The sequence below is a fragment of the Oncorhynchus nerka genome, linkage group LG14, assembly GCF_034236695.1.
Source record: "Oncorhynchus nerka isolate Pitt River linkage group LG14, Oner_Uvic_2.0, whole genome shotgun sequence".
Classification (NCBI taxonomy): domain Eukaryota; kingdom Metazoa; phylum Chordata; class Actinopteri; order Salmoniformes; family Salmonidae; genus Oncorhynchus; species Oncorhynchus nerka.
In genome coordinates this window covers 24,408,203-24,428,518 of record NC_088409.1, presented here as the reverse complement: position 1 = coordinate 24,428,518, position 20,316 = coordinate 24,408,203, and the positions used below count along the sequence as shown (strand labels likewise).

The 20,316-nt window shown below is 43.9% G+C and overlaps 1 protein-coding gene across 2 annotated transcripts; it reads right to left on the bottom strand.

Moving 5' to 3' along the window:
- Window positions 1–110: 110 nt before the first annotated feature.
- On the bottom strand, window positions 111–12,839 carry LOC115125825 (U4/U6 small nuclear ribonucleoprotein Prp3-like). Of its 2 annotated transcripts, none has more exons than XM_065027809.1 (17): window positions 12,668–12,839; window positions 12,124–12,271; window positions 11,693–11,823; window positions 10,655–10,822; window positions 10,416–10,499; window positions 9,987–10,270; window positions 9,751–9,872; window positions 9,385–9,572; window positions 8,218–8,384; window positions 7,984–8,066; window positions 7,393–7,539; window positions 7,153–7,252; window positions 5,001–5,114; window positions 4,738–4,856; window positions 4,439–4,516; window positions 1,368–1,423; window positions 111–1,163 (listed from the first exon to the last, which is right to left on the bottom strand). In XM_065027809.1, the coding sequence occupies exons 2-17, from the start codon at window positions 12,266–12,268 to the stop codon at window positions 1,014–1,016; spliced, it is 2,136 nt and encodes a 711-aa protein (XP_064883881.1). In that variant the 5' UTR covers window positions 12,269–12,271; window positions 12,668–12,839; the 3' UTR covers window positions 111–1,013. The 2 variants fall into 2 exon arrangements, with proteins under 2 accessions (XP_064883881.1, XP_064883882.1); XM_065027810.1 differs by having other exon boundaries at window positions 12,784–12,802.
- Between the last annotated feature and the right edge of the window lie 7,477 nt (window positions 12,840–20,316).

Below are 20,316 nucleotides of genomic sequence, written 5' to 3'. Positions count from 1 at the left end.
CAATCGCAAACATTATAAAATGTCACCTCACTGTTACAAATCCAATGCAGCAGCTGAAAATAATTTAAAGTGCACAACGGTAAAAAGCTTTCATTTTTCATTACAAAGTGTATTGTATTGTCCTGCATGTGTTTATTGGCAACATATACAGGATCAAAACATAAGGGGAAGACATTTTATCCAAAACAAACATCTCTAAAGAAATTAAAAACATTTTGGGTCAGTCAATGTAGTCTAAATGACTAAATGTAGTCATTCCACAAAAAACAATTGTCAATTTTCTTTAAAAATAAAAGGCCAAAAACATGACACAAAAACCGTAGTCTAATGTACAATCTCATTACGTTTCAAAGTCTTTAGTTACTTCTATGCTGATAGGTTGGTTTTTGTTTATTCGAAACAGGGCATTTGCTTGGGAATAGTACATTGCGGTAATATTTCAGAACTGTATTTGGACCACAACTGGGCTTACTCAGGAACTGTAGCCAATAGCAAGCTATGGAACACTCACACAGTGGAGATGTCAGACAAAGTATTAAACACTGACACACAGCAACTGACAGCCTGAATGACACACTAACTGCTAGAAAGATGGTCTCACAGTTATCAACTCTTCCACAAAATGTGATTGCAGAACAGTGTACACCTCTCTCAATGATATCTATACACACCTTATATCCCTCCTAATCTACGCCCTCAACCGTTCTCTAACCAGCACTTCCTTTCATTCATTCACTCCCAATCCATCTCCCTCAGTCTTAAGTCAAGTCAACACATAATAACAGGCAGGCAGTCAGCCATACAAGGCTGGGTTAGGGTTGTGAATGTATCTGTAAAGGGGTAGAATCACCCCTGACCTTTGCATGTCTCTGGTGCACAAGGTAACAATGTGCTTCACCACTGATCCAGGATCAGATAACTCCCAACCATTATGAGGATGAACAACTATCGGACCCTGGGTCAGTGGTAAAGGAATCTTTCTGCTTCCTCAGCTTTCTAGTGATGCTCTCCCTTCAGTCATCAGTGCTCTCCAGCACACTCTGGCTCAGAGCCAGGTCCCAGTAGTGTTCTGTTCCGTGCTTCTTAAAGTGTTCTCTAGCCATGTTCTCTGTAGGACACTGCTTAAACTTCATCTCCCCGTAATTACGCTCCTTAGCCGTGCCCTGGGAGGAGGAGGAGAGGGGACAGATGGAGGCAGGAGAGAAAACAGCAGGGGAAGAAAGACAAGGTTAGATCAGTCTATACTGTGTTTACAATCAATCCATTTTAAAGAAGCCAGTTGTCCAAGATGAACATGATTATTATATGAAGCATGCATTACACTCCTGGAGCATTAGTGAAATAAGATGTAATGGTTAACCACTCACCTCCCAGACCAGGCTGCATCTGTTGTTCTTCTTGGTCTCATCGTCTGCATCTGGATCTGACAGACAGAGGAGAAAGGAAATGGATTCAGAACCACAACAAGCACAGTGAAGTATTATGTAATATAAACAGTAAGACATACAGCGTGGATCATCAACTAGATTCAGCTATGGGCCCATTTTTTCTTGAGCAGATGGTCAGAACATAATTACAAATCATTTGCAAATTGACCACAAGAAGCCCATACAGATATAACATTTGACTACAACATTTGTATACGATCACATACAGTGACAAGAAAAAGTTTGTGAACCCTTTGGAATTACTTGTATTTCTGCATAAATTGAAAAAAGGTTGCAAGTTCAAATCCCCGAGCGGACAAGGTACAAATCTGCCCCTGAACAAGGCAGTTGTTCCTAGGCCGTCATTGAAAATAAGAATTTGTTCTTAACTGACTTGCCTAGTTAAATAAAGGTAAAATAAAAAACCTGGAGTCCAATCAATGAGATGAGAGATGTTGGTTAGAGCTGCCTTGCCCTATATTTTTTTTAAAAAGACTCACAATTTGAGTTTGCTATTCACAAGAACCATGCCTCAAACAAAAGAGATCTGACTTGCACAAAGCTGAAGGATTACAAAAGTATCTCTAAAAGCCTTGAAATTTGTCGAGTAGCTGTTCTGCAAAGAGCACAGCGCAGCATGCTCAATGAGGCTAAGAAGAATCCTAGAGTCTCAGCTAAAGACTTACAGAAATCTCTGGAACATCTCTGTTGACGATATGTAAAACACTAAACACGAATGGTGTTCATGGGAGGACTGCTGTCCAAAGAAAACATTGCTGCACATCTGAAGTTTGCAAAAGTGCACCTGGATGTTTCACAGCGCTACTGGCAAAATATTTTGTGGACAGATGAAACTACAGTTGAGTTGTTTGGAAGGAACACAAAAGGCACAGTACACCAACATCAAAACCTAGCCACAACTGTAGTATGGTGGAGGGAGCATCATGGTTTGTGGCTGCTTTGCTGCTTCAGGGCCTGGACAGCTTGCTATTATCAACAGAAAAATGAATTCAAGTTTATCAATACATTTGCATGACAATGTTAGGCTATCTGTCCGCCAATTGAAGCTCAGACGTTGGTTGATGCAACAGGACAATGACCCAAAACACAGAAGTAAATCAACAGAATGGCTTCAACAGAAGAAAATAGGCCTTCTGGAGTGGCCCAGTCAGAGTCCTGACCTCAACCCGATTGAGATGCTGTGGCATGACCTCAAGAGAGCATCCCAAGAATATTGCTGAACTGAAACAGTTTTGTAAAGAGGAATGGTCCAAAATTCCTCCTGACCGTTGTGCAGGTCTGATCCGCAACTACAGAAAACACGTGGTTGAGGTTATTGCTGCCAAAGGAGGGTCAACAGTTATTAAATCCAAGGGTTCACATACTTCTCCCACCCTGCACTGTGAATGTTTACACGGTGTGTTCAATAAAGACATGAAAACGTATCATTGTTTGAGTTATTCGTTTAAGCTGTGTTTGTCTATTGTTGTGACCTAGATGAAGATCAGATCCAATTTTATGACCAATTTATGCAGAAATCCAGGTATTTCCAAAGGGTTCAAATACTTTCTTGCCACTTTATACATCTTGTATGTTCGGAATACTTTGCCACTGTATACATCTTGTATGTTCGGAATACTTTGCCACTGTATACATCTTGTATGTTCGGAATACTTTGCCACTGTATACATCTTGTATGTTCGGAATACTTTGCCACTGTATACATCTTGTATGTTCGGAATACTTTGGAACAGATTTGCAAAAATTACAATCACTTGGCATTGATTTGTTGCGGTTTTTAGTATTTTATGAGCCAATCAGTTGTGTTGTGACAAGGTTGATGGGGGTATACAGAAGATAGCCATATTTGGTAAAAGACCAAGTCCATGTCATGACAAGAACAGCTCAAATAAGCAAAGAGAAACGACAGTCCATCATTACTTGAAGACATGAATGTCAGTCAATACGGAAATTAAGAACTTTGAAAAAAAATTCAAGTGCAGTCCCAAAAACCATCAAGCTCTATGATGAAACTGGCTCTCATGAGGACCGCCACAGGAAAGGAAGACACAGAGTTACCTCTGCTGCAGAGGGTAAGTTCATTAGAGAAATTACAGCCCAAATAAATGCTTCAAAGAGTTCAAGTAACAGACACATCTCACCATCAGCTGTTCAGAGGAGACTGGTCGAATGGTCGAATTTCTGCAAAGAAACCACTACTAAAGGACACCTATAAGAAGAGACTTGCTTGGGTCGTGAAAGATGAGCAAAGGACATTAAACCATTATGTCTTTTGGTCTGGAGTCCAAATTTGAGTGTTTTGGTTCCAACCGCTGTGTCTTTGAGACGCAGAGTAGGTGAACGGATGATCTCTGTATGTGTGGTTCCCACCTTGAAGCATGGCGATTGTGGTATGATGGTGCTTTGCTGGTGATTAATTTAGAATTCAAGGCACAGCATGGCTACCACCGCATTCTACAGGCATACGTCATCCCATCTGGTTTGGGCTTAGTAGGACTATCATTTGTTTTTCAACAGGACAATGACCCAAAACACACCTCCAGGCTGTGTAAGGGCTACTTGACCAACGAGAGTGATGGAGTGCATCAAATGACCTGGCCTCCACAATCACCCGACCCCAACACAATTGAGATGGTTTGGGATGAGTTGGACAGCAGAGTGAAGGAAAAGCAGGCAACAAGTGCTCAGTGGAAACTCCTTCAAGACTGTTGGAAAAGCATACCTCATGAAGCTGGTTGAGATAATACCAATAGTGTGCAAAGCTGTCATCAAGGCAAAGGGTGGCTACTTTGAAGAATCTAAGACTTAAAATATATTTTGATTTGTTTAACACTTTTTTGGTTACTACATTATTCCATATGTGTTATTTCATAGTTGTGACGTCTTCACTATTATATTGCAATGTAGAAAATACAATTAAAAGAAAAACCCTTGAATGAGGAGGTTCCCAACATTTTGACTGGTACTGTATATATAAATTACATTCTCACCATCTCTCTTGGAGTTGTGTTCTTCCCATTTGATTCTGCTCAACATGAGCCTCTTGAACTTCTTCTGGGCTTTGGGACCTGAGAGAACAGTACATGCATGCTCATTCATGTAGTTAACTCTGGGGTAAAGAAGAACCCATTTACAGCAACAAGTCATAAGAAATGTTAGATTTTCATGAGTAATTCATGGTAATTAAAGGCAACTTGAATGGTTCACTCAGTGAAAGTAGACCCCATTTAAAGAGACTAATATGGTCCCTCTCCTCTCACCCCCTCCCCTCCAGCCACCCCTCTCTCACCTCCCTCCACCACCACCATGTTGACGTCTCGGTGTAGCACCACGGTGCCCGTCAGGTACAGCTGGTTGGCGTTAGCTTCCACCTTAAACTTCTTAGCCGGGTTGTGGAGGTTACGGATCCTGAGGGAAAGCGAGGGGGTGAGCGAGCAAGTACGAATGAGTAGGAAAGGCACACGGACACACTAAGCCGTAAATAGTTACCTGTGCACAGAGACTTACCTGCACACAAAACCTTACGCTATCCAGAGACAAACCCTAACTCACCTATAGACCGAGATGTGAACTCCAAGACTCAGGTCCTCTTTCAGCTTCTTCACCTTCTTCTCTTTTCTCTGCTCGGTTGTGAGCTTCCGGGCTGCATTGGCCTCCTCATGGGCCCTGAGGACAAACACACAGACAGCTGGTTATGTAGTGAGAGATGTCATATGGTGGGAGAGGACAGAAATGGTGAGTCAGGAAGTGGGTGAAATAGGGTTAATAGATGAGGGAGGGGTAAGAGAAGAGGGTTAATAGATGAGGGAGGGGTAAGAGAAGAGGGTTAATAGATGAGGGAGGGGTAAGAGAAGAGGGTTAATAGATGAGGGAGGGGTAAGAGAAGAGGGTTAATAGATGAGGGAGGGGTAAGAGAAGAGGGTTAATAGATGAGGGAGGGGTAAGAGAAGAGGGTTAATAGATGAGGGAGGGGTAAGAGAAGAGGGTTAATAGATGAGGGAGGGGTAAGAGAAGAGGGTTAATAGATGAGGGAGGGGTAAGAGAAGAGGGTTAATAGATGAGGGAGGGGTAAGAGAAGAGGGTTAATAGATGAGGGAGGGGTAAGAGAAGAGGGTTAATAGATGAGGGAGGGGTAAGAGAAGAGGGTTAATAGATGAGGGAGGGGTAAGAGAAGAGGGTTAATAGATGAGGGAGGGGTAAGAGAAGAGGGTTAATAGATGAGGGAGGGGTAAGAGAAAAGGGTTAATAGATGGAGGGGTAAGAGAAAAGGGTTAATAGATGGAGGGGTAAGAGAAAAGGGTTAATAGATGAGGGAGGGGTAAGAGAAAAGGGTTAATAGATGAGGGAGGGGTAAGAGAAAAGGGTTAATAGATGAGGGAGGGGTAAGAGAAAAGGGTTAATAGATGAGGGAGGGGTAAGAGAAAAGGGTTAATAGATGAGGGAGGGTAAGAGAAAAGGGTTAATAGATGAGGGAGGGGTAAGAGAAAAGGGTTAATAGATGAGGGAGGGGTAAGAGAAAGGGTTAATAGATGAGGGAGGGTAAGAGAAAAGGGTTAATAGATGAGGGAGGGGTAAGAGAAAAGGGTTAATAGATGAGGGAGGGGTAAGAGAAAAGGGTTAATAGATGAGGGAGGGGTAAGAGAAAAGGGTTAATAGATGAGGGAGGGGTAAGAGAAAAGGGTTAATAGATGAGGGAGGGGTAAGAGAAAAGGGTTAATAGATGAGGGAGGGGTAAGAGAAAAGGGTTAATAGATGAGGGAGGGGTAAGAGAAAAGGGTTAATAGATGAGGGAGGGGTAAGAGAAAAGGGTTAATAGATGAGGGAGGGGTAAGAGAAAAGGGTTAATAGATGAGGGAGGGGTAAGAGAAAAGGGTTAATAGATGAGGGAGGGGTAAGAGAAAAGGGTTAATAGATGAGGGAGGGGTAAGAGAAAAGGGTTAATAGATGAGGGAGGGGTAAGAGAAAAGGGTTAATAGATGAGGGGTAAGAGAAAGGGGTTAATAGATGAGGGAGGGGTAAGAGAAAGGGTTAATAGATGAGGGAGGGGTAAGAGAAAAGGGTTAATAGATGAGGGAGGGGTAAGAGAAAAGGGTTAATAGATGAGGGAGGGGTAAGAGAAAAGGGTTAATAGATGAGGGAGGGGTAAGAGAAAAAGGTTAATAGATGAGGGAGGGGTAAGAGAAAAGGGTTAATAGATGAGGGAGGGGTAAGAGAAAAAGGTTAATAGATGAGGGAGGGGTAAGAGAAAAAGGTTAATAGATGAGGGAGGGGTAAGAGAAAAGGGTTAATAGATGAGGGAGGGGTAAGAGAAAAGGGTTAATAGATGAGGGAGGGGTAAGAGAAAAAGGTTAATAGATGAGGGAGGGTAAGAGAAAAGGGTTAATAGATGAGGGAGGGTAAGAGAAAAAGGTTAATAGATGAGGGAGGGGTAAGAGAAAAGGGTTAATAGATGAGGGAGGGGTAAGAGAAAAAGGTTAATAGATGAGGGAGGGGTAAGAGAAAAGGGTTAATAGATGAGGGAGGGGTAAGAGAAAAAGGTTAATAGATGAGGGAGGGGTAAGAGAAAAGGGTTAATAGATGAGGGAGGGGTAAGAGAAAAAGGTTAATAGATGAGGGAGGGGTAAGAGAAAAAGGTTAATAGATGAGGGAGGGGTAAGAGAAAGAGGGGACAATACAGAGAGAAATGTGTAGTGGTTTGACTTACTTCTGTCTCTTGGCCATCTGTGCTCTGACGTGGGCCTCTACCTTAGTGGGATCCTGTACTGCCTCCGTACCCAGCACTCTCATCAGGTTAGAGATGCGCACTGACGAGACAAACACACTCAAGGTCAGAGATGCACTGAAACGGGGAGGAACACAGGCCTCAAACAGGACTACCACTCAGTAAAACTTCAAATTGAAAATAAAAGCAGCATTACTTCAACAGCCCAGGTCTCTATCCTACCTTTAGGTTCTGGGGGGGGCATGAGCCCCAGTCGGACCTTCTCCTGAAGCTCTTTCTGTCCCTCCCTGCGAGTCTGTCTCCTCAGCTTCTTCTGTTCCTTCTTAGTCAGGTACACTCCCAGAGTCACTCCTGGCTTGTCTGTGTCCACTGGAGAGGAGACCAACACTTAGAGCTGCCTTCTCAAACCCAACAGTAATCTACGCCTCTCGGTCAGGTTGGCAACAAGGCGGCATGGCGCATCGTTCAGAAACATACAACTCTTTTTCATAAAATATGTTTGAATTTTCAAACTAGTTTTCACCTGGAAGCCAGATAAAGGGTTTCTATCAAAACCAATCCCTTTGTCATGTGAAAACAGAATCCTAGTCATAACTCAACACGCTTAATTAGGTCACTTTTGTTTTGAGCCGACTTCGCCGTGGGCTTGAACAGGTCCCCCGGGTCACACCCGTTCCAAATAGAACACAGTCAACTTTCAGCCCATGCTAAACACACCTACACAGGCAGCCGGGTGAGATGAAACTAACCCACTGACTAATATCCAGGAGCTTGACATAATAGTAACATCAAAGCAGGGATGTGTGTGGTTACCTGGGGGGCTGATCTGAGCAGGGTGCTCCACCAGGTTTGTGACTCCAAACAACTCCATCGCCACAAAATTGGTCTCTGTGGATCTGAGAGAGAAGAGATCAGCACAACAAGAAGTCTGGAAAATGGTAGAGAGAAGACTTATGACAATTCTTCAAAAGGTATACAACTTGGATATAGGTGTTAAGATGACTATATTGAGCTAGTAAAGTGGGGATTAAATGTGTAAAGCCTCACAGGTCAATGTTGGAGGGGAGGATGTACGAGTCCCACCACTCAATGATGGGCACCTGCCCATCCCCCAGCATCTTCTTGGGGGCAAAGAGGGCCAGCTTGGTGGAGGCCTGGATCCCAGTCTTCTTGGCTGCCTGGGCGATCTCTGTCTGCAGCTTCTCCAACTGGGCCTGGACAGGAGACAGAGGTGGTTTTGGTTGTTTAATTTCCATTTTGCAGTTAACTTCTCTAGGGTAGGGGGCAGCATTTGAAATTTTGGATGAAAAGCATGCCCAAATTAAACTGCCTTCTACTCAAGCCCAGAAGATAGGATATGCATATAATTAGTAGATCTGGATAGAAAGCACTCAAGTTTCCAAATCTTAAAATAATGTCTGTGAGTATAACAGAACTGATTTGGCAGGCGAAAACTGGAGAAAAATTCAGAAAATATGATTTTTTGTGTGTAGTTTTCTATTCAATGCCATTACAGTACCCATTGACTTAGGAGTCAAATTGCAGTTCCTATGCCTTCCACTAGATGTCAAACGTCTTTAGAAATTGTTTCAGGCTTGTATTCTGAAAAATGAGGGAGTAAGAGCAGTCTGAATGAGTGGACAGAGCTTTTTCATGCGCGTGACCGAGAGAATGCCTTTCTTGTTTACCTTTTATATTGACGACGTTATTGTCCGGTTTAAATATTATCAATTATTTAGGCTAAAAACAACCTGAGGATTGAATATAAACATTGTTTGACATGTTTCTATGAACTTTAAGGATACAATTTGGATATTTTTGTCTGCCTGTTGTGACTGCGTTTGAGCCTGTGGATTACTGAAGAATACTGAGGTTTTCGGATATAAAGAGAGACTTTATCGAACAAAAGGAACATTTATTGAATAAATGAATGTCTTTGAGTGCAAACATAAGAAGATCATCAAAGGTAAGTGATTGTATCTTTTCTGAATTTTTATAATGAGTATTTCTGTATTTGAATTTGGAGCCCTGCAATCTCACTGGATGTTGGCCAGGTGGGACGCTAGCGTCCCACCTACCCTAGAGAGGTTAATGTTACACTCTACAAATAGTTTTTTCCTCTGTGTATTGATCAATTGTTGTGAAACGCTTTCAAAATAATTAAAGGCTATGGTGAGAGGTGGAAGGTAACGGGTCAGGGGTCAGATTTGGTACCTTAGTTCTGATCCTCTGGGCGATCTTCTCAAAGCGTCCCTGCTCATGGAACTTGAAGCCCTTCTTGGCTCGCTGGGCGGGTGCTATGTTAACCCGCCCGTCAAAGTAGATAGTGGACTCCAGGTCCTCGCCAGGCTTCTCCTTCAACTGCTGACGGAACTGCTCCCTCTTCACCGCACGGATATTAGCTGTGGATGGAGAGGAGATGAATGAACACAGTCAGATATCAGCTGTGGATGGAGAGGAGATGAATGAATAGTCAGATATCAGCTGTGGCTGGAGAGGAGATGAATGAACAGTCAGACAGGTGACTGAAGATCGGGGAATAGAGCATGCTGATTGTGACAGTAGAGGAGAGTGTTGTACCTTTGAGGGTGGGCATGCGGTGTGTAAGCTCCACCTCGTTGCCGCTGGCATCCACAGTCCGACCCATATCATCCAGAATCAGAGGGGCCGGCTTGTTTGACTCACGGGCCTCCGCCACCTTCCTACACCCAACACACACACAAACTCAGATGACATACATGTGTTAAGCCTCCTGTAGTATGACATGTATTTGTGGAAGTGTCTAAAGTTGGGTCTGTGGTGTATGCTATACTCACGGTGGTGCTATCCCCATGGCGTGTAGGTTAGCCAGCGCCACCAGGTTATGAGGTCCTCCAGTGTTCCCAATGGCTCCCAGTATACCAGGCTTCATTGCTAACTGTGACTGGATGCGGGCCTGCAGTTCTGCAGCCTTCCTAGCCTTCTCGATGGCATCGTTCATGAAAGTAGCTGCCTGGGAGGGAGCGATGGACTGGGCCGAGCCCGAGGAGGGGGCAGAGGGAGCGGGGAGAAGATGAGAGGCGAAGGGGGGGTCTGGCTGGGGAGTGGGCAGGGGCAGCCTCTGGAGGGGGACATGAGATTGTGATGAGACAGTAACAACACAAGTCCACAATATCTGTCAGACATCTACACTTTTCATTTATAAGGAGGAGAAAAGACAGCCGATCCTTCAAGAGAGGGAGAGAGTGGAGGAAGATTAGTCTCACCTGCTGGGAAGACACTGGGACGAAGCTCAGCTGTTTCTTCCTCTCCTCTATCTGTCTGGTGGCAGCCTCCATCATCTGTTTGATCTGAGGACAGAGAGAGGGGGAATGAACACTGATTCATTTCACACGGATCGTGACACGTCTGTGTGTGAAGCAGGATCTTGGTACATGTGTGTTTCATATGGGAAACGGTGTGTATGCGAGTCTCTCTGTGTGTGTGTGTGTGTGTGTCTGGCTACCTGTGTCTTAGTGAGCATGCCAGGGCTCTCAGTAGGGGGTGCAGGTAGGACCTCTGGTTCCTCCACCTCCTCGAAGCGGGGGACACGTTTCCTCTTCACCGGCACACCATCTCCTGCCTCGGGGACGTCCCGCCTCGCACCCACCTCCACCTCATCACCAAACACATCCTGGGGGAACATCAGTAGGTGGCAATGGCCTGAGGCTTAGCCAGAGGCACAGCCAAGCAATCTAACCAATGCAATGAGTACTTTAAACAACCTCCTGGGGAATATCCATTCACTGTTTCCTGCTCCCAGGGGAGATATGTATGACACTAACATAATAAAGATCAAGCCTTGAGACAATGACTTTCTGTAGATAACCAAGTTACTGAGTTGAAATCTCTGATAATGGTTTACACCTATTCAATCCCTTCTGATATCTGTGCCATGTCCATGGTCTAAACATGTAGGTAGCTACTGGTTACAGGTTAATGTGTTCCATCTCCATGGTCTAAACATGTAGGTAGCTACTGGTTACAGGTTAATGTGTTCCATCTCCATGGTCTAAACATGTAGGTAGCTACTAGTTACAGGCTACAGGTTAATGTGTTCCATCTCCATGGTCTAAACATGTAGGTAGCTACTGGTTACAGGGTAATGTGTTCCATCTCCATGGTCTAAACATGTAGGTAGCTACTGGTTACAGGCTACAGGTTAATGTGTTCCATCTCCATGGTCTAAACATGTAGGTAGCTACTAGTTACAGGCTACAGGTTAATGTGTTCCATCTCCATGGTCTAGACATGTAGGTAGCTACTGGTTACAGGATACAGGTTAATGTGTTCCATCTCCATGGTCTAAACATGTAGGTAGCTACTGGTTACAGGGTAATGTGTTCCATCTCCATGGTCTAAACATGTAGGTAGCTACTGGTTACAGGCTACAGGTTAATGTGTTCCATCTCCATGGTCTAGACATGTAGATAGCTACTAGTTACAACCTACAGGTTAACGTGGAACGTGTGGTACAACAGCAGCAGTGTGTGGTGAGGTCTACCTTCAGGTCTCTCTTGCGGTTCCTCTCCCCAGCACCCTTGTTCCCACGGGAATTACGGCTCTCCTCCAGGGCCTCAAATAGTCTCTCCACGAACCCACCGGCAGACTCATCCAGGAATGGACGCAGCTGGTCTAATGGGTCAAAGGTTAGGAGTCAAGGGTCAAATACAACATTTAAAGACTGCTGAACAGTTATTTATTTGAGTCAGACCCACAAAAAACAGACGTTTTGGAAAAATAAGCTAACAAAACAGATAGAGAGCGTACAACACAGCTTTTAAAATAGGCTAACAAAACAGATAGACAGCGTACAACACAGCTTTTAAAATAGGCTAACAAAACAGATAGACAGCGTACAACACAGCTTTTCTGCCACAATTTCAGTGTAACATGTCACACACCAACTGCCCTCATAATCCCCCTCTCACACACCTGTGGTCTTCCTCTTGTCCAGGCCCTTGCCTACACAGTGCAGGGCCGCAGTAACGACAGTAGGCTCAGAGAACCCCAGCACCTTCTTCACGGTCCGTTCCACCCAGGGCCGTAGCTCCTCCACCTCCCGTTTAGGAAGAGACATCGTCTACAACACAATGGTAGTCGGTAAACAAACAAACTGAAACAGACAAACTTCTTAGCTAGCCAAGTAGCTAACGTTAACCTTAGTGGCATGGATAGGTGATCAGCAAAGTTGACAAACAGACCAACGTCACGTGTATCTGCCCAGCTAAGTTGGCTACTAAAAGTTATGGTTAGTTTGCTTGCCAAGTTAACAAACACTTGCTGTTTTTGTTTCCCTTGCCTGTTCACATTTCACCTGTCAACACAGATTTTTGCCAGTGTTGGCTAGCTAACTAGTTAGGGCTCCACTACTAGCTAACTTGCTAGCTATGTCTCAACTATTAGCTAGCATTGAACTCTTGTAGCTAGCTAGCAAGCTACAACAGTCTGATTCCCCCGTGCGGTGAGATCAACTTACCAACCAGACGATTTAGTCCTTAACAGGTAAATATATCCTCTTATATCAGTTATATTCTAAAACATTAATATTAAAAGATTGAAATACATAATAAATCCAAGCCGCTGTGAACAAACTTTCAGTTAGCGCGGCGTTCCCACGACGTTCTGAATTCAGAACCCGGAAGCGGAAACACGTGAGGTACCCTCTTTCTACTGTTAGTACTTGTTCGTTGTTTCCGCCTATCGTGAATCAATCATAAAATCAACACGTGAATAATAGTTTTTATTTAACTAGGCAAGTCAGTTAAGAACACATTATAATTGACAATGACGGCCTACCAAAATGCCTCCTGCGGGGACGGGGCTGGGATTAAAAATGTACAATAAAATATATGACAAAACACATCACGACAAGAGAGACACCACAACACTAAACAAAGAGATACATAAAACAACAACATAGTATGGCAGCAACACATGAAAACACAACATGGTAGCAGCACAATACATGGTACAAACATTTTTGGGCACAGACAACAGCACGAAGGTAGAGACAACAATACATCACGCGAAGCAGCCACAACTGTCAGTAAGCGTGTCCAAAATGTAGTTTTTGAATGAAGAGATGGCGATATAACGGACCCGTTTGAGGGTTTTTGTGCAGCTTGTTCCAGTCGCTAGCTGCAGCGAACTGAAAAGAGGAGCGACCCAGGGATGTGTGTGCTTTGGGGACCTTTAACAGAATGTGACTGGCAGAACTCGTGTTGTACGTGGAGGATGAGGACTGCAATAGGTTTCTTAGCTAGGGGGGTGAGGCCAAAGATAACAAAAAGTGCCTATGCTGCAGGCAGAGTACCTTCATCAAAATACAGATTTTCCAGAGGTAGTCTACAATTTGACCACTCACCGTGTATTGACACAGATGATTGTCTTGTTGTAGCAGTTTGTCACTTGAATACAAGAGTGTGTTCAGTTCGATTGAACCTTTGCTACGTTTCGTATAGATTTGTACTGAACGACACGTTCCCCCAAAACGTTCAGATCAAATGTGTCAGGTTCTTCGTAAACAACAGGTGTGGACTAACAGTGACATTCTTTCTTACGGGCCCTTCCCCTATATTAGTACCGAGTCGATATTCAGGGATATATACGGTCATTGAGGTAGATATGTACATAATGTATAATAGGAATAAAGTGACAGATAGTAAACAGTAGCAGCAGCGTTGGCTATGTGATAAGTCAAAATAATACCCAGGGTCGTTACAATAAGTTAGTGCAAAAAGGGGCAATGCAGATAGTCTGGGTAGCTATTTGATTAACTATTTAGCAGTCTTTTGGTCTTTGGCCGTTTTTATTGAACAGACTTTGAGGTACGTTTGCTCCGTTTTTATGGGTTTGGCTTAATAAAGCAATGAGTGACGTATTTAAAGAGAAGCCAAGCATTTTCATCCACAACCCCTCCCCGTATTTTAATTGGTCGTTCAGTATCCCCGTTTCCGTTTAATTGAACGTTACTGTACTTTGTTTTCGTACTGAACGCAGCCCAATAGTAGGCCATGCTACTTTATTGCAATTTGGATTGTCGGCCACCAGTCGGGAGTAGAGTAACGTTATAGGCTACAGCCTAGCCTAGGTCGGCCTTGTCAATTGAACTTCAATTTCGAATCAAATATATACACTCAGACATAGATACAACTGCATTAATGCGTTTTCTCAATCACTACGTGATGCGTAAACAAACTGACATGCATTCATAGAATTGGTTGAAAACACGGGCTAATGTTGAAGATGCCGCCTTGTTTATTTGGTTATTTCCTTTCCGCGCGCTCTTTTACTCTTTCTCTCCTTTTCCTCCTGGCGCGTGATGTAGGTCATCTGAGTCCAGTAGTAGTAGTTTGAGCACGAGAGCTGCAGTGCGAGCCGGGGGCTACCCCCCGTCTGCCAGATTACATGCAACGCTCTCCCGCCCCTCTCCACCCTCTAGTCTACTCCCTCCCTCCCTTCCCTCTCCACCTCTCCCCGTTCCTAGTACTACTACTGCAGTAGTGCTTTAGAACCCTTGCACTGCTGTTCTATAATGATCTAGGCCTACTACTTTAACTGTACTGTGCTGTACAGCCAAATAGTACAAACACCACTCTTTTTCTGTGGAATTCTGTTTTTTATTATTTACTCTCTCTTTCTTTCATTCTCATTCCACCTCTTTTTATATCTCCATATTTCTCTCACGTTGACAGGGCTCTCTCACACACAAAGCATACACATCTTTACAATTCATCCTCATCACATGCAGTGATGGACTGACTGAATGCCCTGGCAAAAATTAGTTTGGTAAAAAATGACAGCTTTTAAAAAGAATTATTTCACCTTTATTTAACCAGGTAGGCTAGTTGAGAACAAGTTCTCATTTACAACTGCGACCTTGCCAAGATTAAGCAAAGCAGTGTGACACAAACAACAACACAGAGTTACACATGGAATAAACAAACATACAGTCAATAACACAATATATATTTTTTTAAGTCTACATACAGTGTGTGCAAATGAGGTAAAATAAGGGAGGTAAGGTAATAAATATGTCATAGTGACAAAATAATTACAATTTAGCAATTAAACACTGGAGTGATAGATGTGCAGAAGATGAATGTGCAAGTAGAGATACTGGGGTGCAAAGGAGCAAAGAAAGAAATAACAGTATGGGGATGAGGTAGTTGGATGGGCTATTTACAGGTGGGCTATGTACAGGTGCAGTGATCTGTGAGCTGCTCTGACAGCTGGTGCTTAAAGTTAGTGAGGGAGATATGGGTCTCCAGCTTCAGTGATTTTTGCAATTCGTTCCAGTCATTGGCAGCAGAGAACTGGAAGGAAAGACGGCCAAAGGAGGGATTGGCTTTGGGGGTGACCAGTGAGATATATCTGCTGGAGCGCGTGCTATGGGTGGGTGCTGCTATGGTGACCAGTGAGCTGAGATAAGGCAGGGCTTTACCAAGCAAAGACTTATAGATGACCTGGAGCCAGTGGGTTTGTCAACAAATATGAAGCGAGGGCCAGCCAACGAGAGCATACAGGTCGCAGTGGTGGGTAGTATATGGGCTTTGGTGACAAAACTGATGGCACTGTGATAGACTGCATCCAATTTTCTGAATAGAGTGTTGGAGGCTATTTTGTAAATGACATCGCCAAAGTTAGAACCGTCCAGAGTAGTAATGCTGGACGGGCGGGCAGGTGCGGGCAGCGATCGGTTGAAGAGCAGGCATTTAGTTTTACTTGCATTTAAGAGCAGTTGGGAGGCCACGGAAGGAGAGTTGTATGGCATTGAAGCTCGTCTGGAGGTTAGTTAACACATTGTCCAAAGAAGGGCCAGAAGTATACAGAGTGGTGTCGTCTGCATAGAAGTGGATCAGAGAATCATCAGCAGAAAGAGCGACATCATTGATGTATACAGAGAAAATAGTCGGCCCGAGAATTGAACCCAGTGGCACCCCCATAGAGACTGCCAGAGGTCCGGACAACAGGCCCTCCGATTTGACACACTGAACTCTGTCTGAGAAGTCTGTCTGACATCCCACTAGCCAGCCCATTATATAACAGCATCATGGCACAATGTGACTGTACCGCACACAGACCCCTCAACCCATCTCCCCACACACTCACTCACGCACACAATATCACAAATACCCTCACCGCATACACCATACACACTCGACCCCCCACTAAACAAACACACACACAGACTCTCAATGGTGTCTTCATAGTACTCAGTAGCACCCGCAGTGCATGCATTGTGGTCGCTGGTTGAATGGAGGGGCTGTGTATGAATGCAACCTCTATCCTCTGGTCTGGTTTGAGAAAAAGCTTCACACTTATTCATCAAATAACATTACTGTCAGTGTTGTGTTTTATTCTACAATGTTTTCATTTGAAGGGCACATAAACTGAGTATACCAAACATTAGTAGTATTTACCTAATATTTAGTTGCACAGGGATGCTGGCCCATGTTGACTACAATGCTTCCCACAATTGTCTCAAGTTGGCTAAATGTCCTTTGGGTGGTGGACCATTTTTGATACACACGGGAAGCTGTTGAGCGTGAAAACCCCAGCAACTTGGCAGTTCTTGAAACATACCGGTGCGCCTGGCACCTACTACCATACCCCGTTCAAAGGCACTTAAATCTTTTGTTTTGCCTGTTCACCCTCTGAATGGCACACATACACAATGGAATGGCATCAAACTATGTGATTCCCCAGCCCAGCAGATCAGGTGGCCTTTCATCATTCTAACCCAGTTGTAGTCCTGTGTGTCTGACAGTGGCTCTAAATCATTCTAGAAGGTTCCGGTACCAGGGGACTCTGGGTCACGCTGCTGTATATACTTCTCCAAACCCTGTGTGTGTGTGTATGTGTGTTCACTTCACACCAAACTGAGCTGCATGCCACAGCACTGAGCCACAGCCCCTAATACACACACAGATGGGCAGAGTGTATCAGTCATCAGGGTGTGTGTTCATGTGTGTTGTCAAGGTACATGCAAAATAACCCTCATTTACATACTCGGCAGAAGCACGGTAGTTTATACCTCTTTCACCATCCTGCTTTCACCCTTTCACCATTTCTCGCTCTCTCTCTCTCTCTCTCATCCCACCTTTTTCTCTTTGTCTCTCATTCAGTCACTCTGCTTCAATAATTGAGAAGCCATGTAAGATGGTGTCACCATGAGGATCGTAGCATGACTCTTCCCCAAATATCCCCACATTGTGTTATGAGAGACTTCTGTGTCCTTGAAAATATGGTCCACATCATGTATTTTAGTCTGCCCCCTGCTGATGACATCATAATGGCCACCAAGCAAGGACAAATGTGATATGTCTGCTATCTAAATATTTGAATCCTTTAAAATGTTTATCTATATATTCCTTAAACAGTAGGTTCAGTAGTGTGGAGGTTAACTCTATTCCCTCTCTTGGTATTGCAGTTCATAGGCAGGACTAGTGTAGTGATGGTTAACTCTATTCCCTCCCTTGGTATTGCAGTTCATAGGCAGGACTAGTGTAGTGATGGTTAACTCTATTCCCTCTCTTGGTATTGCAGTTCATAGGCAGGACTAGTGTAGTGATGGTTAACTCTATTCCCTCTCTTGGTATTGCAGTTCATAGGCAGGACTAGTGTAGTGATGGTTAACTCAATTCCCTCCCTTGGTATTGCAGTTCATAGGCAGGACTAGTGTAGTGATGGTTAACTCTATTCCCTCTCTTGGTATTGCAGTTCATAGGCAGGACTAGTGTAGTGATGGTTAACTCTATTCCCTCCCTTGGTATTGCAGTTCATAGGCAGGACTAGTGTAGTGATGGTTAACTCAATTCCCTCCCTTGGTATTGCAGTTCATAGGCAGGACTAGTGTAGTGATGGTTAAGTCTATTCCCTCTCTTGGTATTGCAGTTCATAGGCAGGACTAGTGTAGTGATGGTTAACTCTATTCCCTCTCTTGGTATTGCAGTTCATAGGCAGGACTAGTGTAGTGATGGTTAACTCTATTCCCTCTCTTGGTATTGCAGTTCATAGGCAGGACTAGTGTAGTGATGGTTAACTCTATTCCCTCTCTTGGTATTGCAGTTCATAGGCAGGACTAGTGTAGTGATGGTTAACTCTATTCCCTCTCTTGGTATTGCAGTTCATAGGCAGGACTAGTGTAGTGATGGTTAACTCTATTCCCTCTCTTGGTATTGCAGTTCATAGGCAGGACTAGTGTAGTGATGGTTAACTCTATTCCCTCCTTGGTATTGCAGTTCATAGGCAGGACTAGTGTAGTGATGGTTAACTCTATTCCCTCCCTTGGTATTGCAGTTCATAGGCAGGACTAGTGTAGTGATGGTTAACTCTATTCCCTCTCTTGGTATTGCAGTTCATAGGCAGGACTAGTGTAGTGATGGTTAACTCTATTCCCTCTCTTGGTATTGCAGTTCATAGGCAGGACTAGTGTAGTGATGGTTAACTCTATTCCCTCTCTTGGTATTGCAGTTCATAGGCAGGACTAGTGTAGTGATGGTTAACTCTATTCCCTCTCTTGGTATTGCAGTTCATAGGCAGGACTAGTGTAGTGATGGTTAACTCTATTCCCTCTCTTGGTATTGCAGTTCATAGGCAGGACTAGTGTAGTGATGGTTAACTCTATTCCCTCTCTTGGTATTGCAGTTCATAGGCAGGACTAGTGTAGTGATGGTTAACTCTATTCCCTCTCTTGGTATTGCAGTTCTATTAGGCAGGACTAGTGTAGTGATGGTTAACTCTATTCCCTCTCTTGGTATTGCAGTTCATAGGCAGGACTAGTGTAGTGATGGTTAACTTTATTCCCTCTCTTGGTATTGCAGTTCATAGGCAGGACTAGTGTAGTGATGGTTAACTCTATTCCCTCCCTTGGTATTGCAGTTCATAGGCAGGACTAGTGTAGTGATGGTTAACTCTATTCCCTCTCTTGGTATTGCAGTTCATAGGCAGGACTAGTGTAGTGATGGTTAACTCTATTCCCTCTCTTGGTATTGCAGTTCATAGGCAGGACTAGTGTAGTGATGGTTAACTCTATTCCCTCTCTTGGTATTGCAGTTCATAGGCAGGACTAGTGTAGTGATGGTTAACTCTATTCCCTCTCTTGGTATTGCAGTTCATAGGCAGGACTAGTGTAGTGATGGTTAACTCTATTCCCTCTCTTGGTATTGCAGTTCATAGGCAGGACTAGTGTAGTGATGGTTAACTCTATTCCCTCCCTTGGTATTGCAGTTCATAGGCAGGACTAGTGTAGTGATGGTTAACTCTATTCCCTCTCTTGGTATTGCAGTTCATAGGCAGGACTAGTGTAGTGATGGTTAACTCTATTCCCTCCCTTGGTATTGCAGTTCATAGGCAGGACTAGTGTAGTGATGGTTAACTCTATTCCCTCTCTTGGTATTGCAGTTCATAGGCAGGACTAGTGTAGTGATGGTTAACTCTATTCCCTCCCTTGGTATTGCAGTTCATAGGCAGGACTAGTGTAGTGATGGTTAACTCTATTCCCTCCCTTGGTATTGCAGTTCATAGGCAGGACTAGTGTAGTGATGGTTAACTCTATTCCCTCCCTTGGTATTGCAGTTCATAGGCAGGACTAGTGTAGTGATGGTTAACTCTATTCCCTCCCTTGGTATTGCAGTTCATAGGCAGGACTAGTGTAGTGATGGTTAACTCTATTCCCTCTCTTGGTATTGCAGTTCATAGGCAGGACTAGTGTAGTGATGGTTAACTCTATTCCCTCCCTTGGTATTGCAGTTCATAGGCAGGACTAGTGTAGTGATGGTTAACTCTATTCCCTCTCTTGGTATTGCAGTTCATAGGCAGGACTAGTGTAGTGATGGTTAACTCTATTCCCTCCCTTGGTAATTGCAGTTCATAGGCAGGACTAGTGTAGTGATGGTTAACTCTATTCCCTCCCTTGGTATTGCAGTTCATAGGCAGGACTAGTGTAGTGATGGTTAACTCTATTCCCTCCCTTGGTATTGCAGTTCATAGGCAGGACTAGTGTAGTGATGGTTAACTCTATTCCCTCTCTTGGTATTGCAGTTCATAGGCAGGACTAGTGTAGTGATGGTTAACTCTATTCCCTCTCTTGGTATTGCAGTTCATAGGCAGGACTAGTGTAGT